This window comes from Frankliniella occidentalis, unplaced genomic scaffold (genome assembly GCF_000697945.3).
Source record: "Frankliniella occidentalis isolate FOCC.00 unplaced genomic scaffold, Focc_3.1 Scaffold2, whole genome shotgun sequence".
NCBI classification, from domain to species: domain Eukaryota; kingdom Metazoa; phylum Arthropoda; class Insecta; order Thysanoptera; family Thripidae; genus Frankliniella; species Frankliniella occidentalis.
The window spans coordinates 3,232,747-3,235,850 of NW_026267132.1; the positions used below are offsets into that span (position 1 = coordinate 3,232,747).

The window sequence follows — 3,104 nt, forward strand, 5'->3', positions numbered from 1 at the left end:
CTGTCTATGCCGGAGGGCAAAAAATGCCTCCTCCCTCCTTGCTCTTTTCCTCCTCCTCATTCATTATTATTATTATTATTTGGTCGCGCCGAAAAGTCTCTCGAGGCCAGCCCGAGTCGATGTCCAGTCACCGGTCGCTGCCCAACTGCGGCATTCAATTTGAAAGTTCTCTTTGGCCGTCTTTCCCTCAGGGCAGCGGCCGTATTTGCATAGAATGTTTGACCGCGCTCTCTTATGCATGGCAGACTCGGCCGCCCGCCGCGTCCTCCGCCAGGATCTAATATCTGTCCCACCCGTCCCGCTGCCGACAGGGCCAGCAGGTGGCGCGAGCGGGTGCGAGCACCACGACCTGCAAAATACTATGTGCTAGTATCACCGAGGTATTTACATAATTCACTTCAATTGAATACAAAAACAGTTTGACAAAATAGTTTTATTTTTTTTTATGTTTCGTATACCAATTGAAAAATCACAGACCATTCCGAATAATTATCACCACCTTAGCGAAACTCGACAAAATAGAAAAACACACATGAAACCAAATGAAATAGTTCAGCCATCCCTGTCGACCTGCGGAGTGGGCTTCTCCGCGACTATCACGCCCAACTCGTGCTGGTGAACCTGACGTCGCCCGCGGCCGAACAGGAGCGCGGGGTCCACGGCCGCGGCCCCGGCGCTCGAGGTGAGCAGGGAGACGATGGTCCCGGACACCATCGTGAGCGCCGCTCCCAGGAGGACGAGCCACAGGTACGACAGGCGCAGCACGGCCAGCACCTCGGACGGTGCTGCCTCGGTCAGCACGCCCGGGAGCGCAGCCAGGCCAGAGCTGCGGCAGGCAAGGCAGACAGTCAGCATCGCGAAGGATGCCGCCGTGAAGATCCCGACGTACTTTGAGGCTGCTAAACTTACCCCGACTCAGCGCAGTCATCTGCGTTCGATGGCTTCGTGGGCCAGTGCAACGAGCCGGCCGCGATGGCCGACTGCTGGCCGAACACCACCAGGGCGGTGCCCAGGACGCTGACTGCCGCCCCTGCCAAAGCACCCTGTGGCACGTTGAGAAGCAGGCTTTGCAGTAAACGTGCATATCGACTCGTCGCGGAGGTGGTGGCACCACACGGGTAGTCTCTTACCAAAGTGTTGGCCCTGGGCACAAGCATGCCCAGTGTGAACAGCCCCAGCATGGTGCCGCTGGTGACGCTGCCGAGGCTCATGGCGACCTGCACCAGCCCGCCGAGCCGCTCCACGACGAACACGAGCAGGGTGGCCCACACGCCAATCAGCACGCCGAGCACCTTGACGACGACGCCGGACCTGGACCGCCACTTGTCGGGCAGCCAGCCGGCCACGAGGTCGGCGTAGAGCGTGCTGGACAGGGTGTTGAGCGCCGCGGAGAGGTTGCTGCCAGCGTGCGAACGTTTAAGCTTTGGCTGGCGGCCAGGGCGGCCAAAGCACTGCAGAGCCCAATACTCACCCCATGGCCGCACTCAGCAGCCCCGCCAGGAAGAGACCCGCCAGCCCCGGCACCCGCCCGCTCGTCTGCTCCACCATGAGGGCCACCAGCTGGTCGGCGCGCTGCACCTCCTGCGGGTCGAGAGAAAGTCAAGAAGGTGAACAACCGCGACCACCACCGTCCACAACGGCGACCTCGGTCGTCACGGTGCCGCTCCGATCGCAAGGGGCTGGGGGCTCCTGTGAACCTCAGCCCCCGGAGAGGCCGCACCACAAAACACACAAGGGTATTTTGTGGACCGCCCCCCGCCCGCGCGCAAACACCCCGCGTTTGGCTGCGCTTGGCGGTATAGCGCTGCTCGGGCGCTGCTGGCTATTAGCCCGGTATGTAGTAGCAGCCACTTGAGCTCTCCAGCCATGCCCGGGGCCCGGGCGGCTGGGGTCGAGGGCAGTGCCACGGCGCTCTAATGATCCTCAGACGGATGCTCTCGGTAATTATTTATACAGGGAAGGCGAGGCGGGGCGGTCTGGGGGGTGGAATAGCAAAGCCCGCCCGGGCGCGCCGGCTCACCTTGGTGGTGAGCGGGTCGCAGCCCCCGCACTAATCGTACTTGGAGTACAGCACGGTGGCGCCCCTTGCGCGCAGGCCAGCGTCGAGGAGGTGAGCAGCTAGCAGCCAGAAGCCCTCTCACCTTTGTGGTGAGCGGGTCGCAGCCCTCGTACTTGGCGTACAGCACGCCGCCCAGCGAGCAGGCCAGCGTCGTGGTGAGCAGCAGCCCGGCGCACTGGAGGTAGGCAGTCCTGGCGAGCGGCGGCCGGAGACACGACATCAAAATTAGTTTCATTCAGGGAAAACACGTCGCGGCGGCATCGCGACCACCACTATAGGTGGCGTTTGGCGTGTACCTCCTGGCCGCGGACAGCGTGGGCACGGCGAGGTAGCGCTGCACCGAGTTGGGCTGCACGGCGAGCATCTGCAGCCAGAAGAAGGAGCCGCCGACCGTGGCCGACCAGAAGGTGGTGCGCGTCAGCGGGTTGGGGTCCAGGCTGACGGGGGCAGGTCGGAGAACGGTCAGTACCACACAGGGGAGGCTGTCGGCACGGGTTCTCCCCCGGCCTGACCTACTTGAAGAACTCGATGCGCCCCGACGCCTCCATGCTGCGCCACGCGGCCCCGACGCCGCCCACGTCGTACAGACCCGCGGCGAGGATCGCCACCGACGCCGTGAGCATGATGAGGAGCTGCATCGAGCCGGTCAGAGATACAGTGCGGAGGCCCCCCTGAAATAAAAAGGAAATAAAAAGAAATTGTTAGGAGAATGGTTATTAAGTATTCCAAACGCAAAACTATTATTAGATTATTTTGTCATATTTTTCTCGTCTGCGAGACCTGGCTGTCGTCAAATTTTCGGCATGGTTAGTCGAATTGTAAATTTTGAGAAACGGTTGTACAACGGTCTTCTAGTTAGTGTGATATACAGCGTCGAAACTCTCTTTGATATGGTGATTATTGTAGCCTGCCGTGATGAATCGTACTTATGCAGCCAGCAGCGCAGCGGGCTAAGTAGTTTACCCCGAAACGCTGTCCACCGAAGTCTGATACGACCACTTTGCCCCCCCCCCCCGCCCCTTCCCCTTTCCGACCGCCCTAGCTC

The 3,104-nt window shown here is 60.8% G+C and overlaps 1 protein-coding gene across 1 annotated transcript in view; it reads right to left on the reverse strand.

The window, feature by feature from the left end:
• Positions 1-418: 418 nt before the first annotated feature.
• LOC113210378 (sodium-coupled monocarboxylate transporter 1-like) overlaps positions 419-3,104 on the reverse strand; it is a 27,935-nt gene continuing 25,249 nt past the window's right edge. The window contains exons 7-13 of the mRNA XM_052264258.1: positions 2,576-2,730; positions 2,356-2,496; positions 2,142-2,250; positions 1,472-1,581; positions 1,131-1,398; positions 910-1,043; positions 419-826 (exon numbers count right to left, since the gene is read on the reverse strand). Of these exons, the coding sequence (XP_052120218.1) occupies positions 553-826; positions 910-1,043; positions 1,131-1,398; positions 1,472-1,581; positions 2,142-2,250; positions 2,356-2,496; positions 2,576-2,730 (1,191 nt within the window). The 3' untranslated portion in view covers positions 419-552. The remainder of the gene's footprint in view (positions 827-909; positions 1,044-1,130; positions 1,399-1,471; positions 1,582-2,141; positions 2,251-2,355; positions 2,497-2,575; positions 2,731-3,104) is intronic.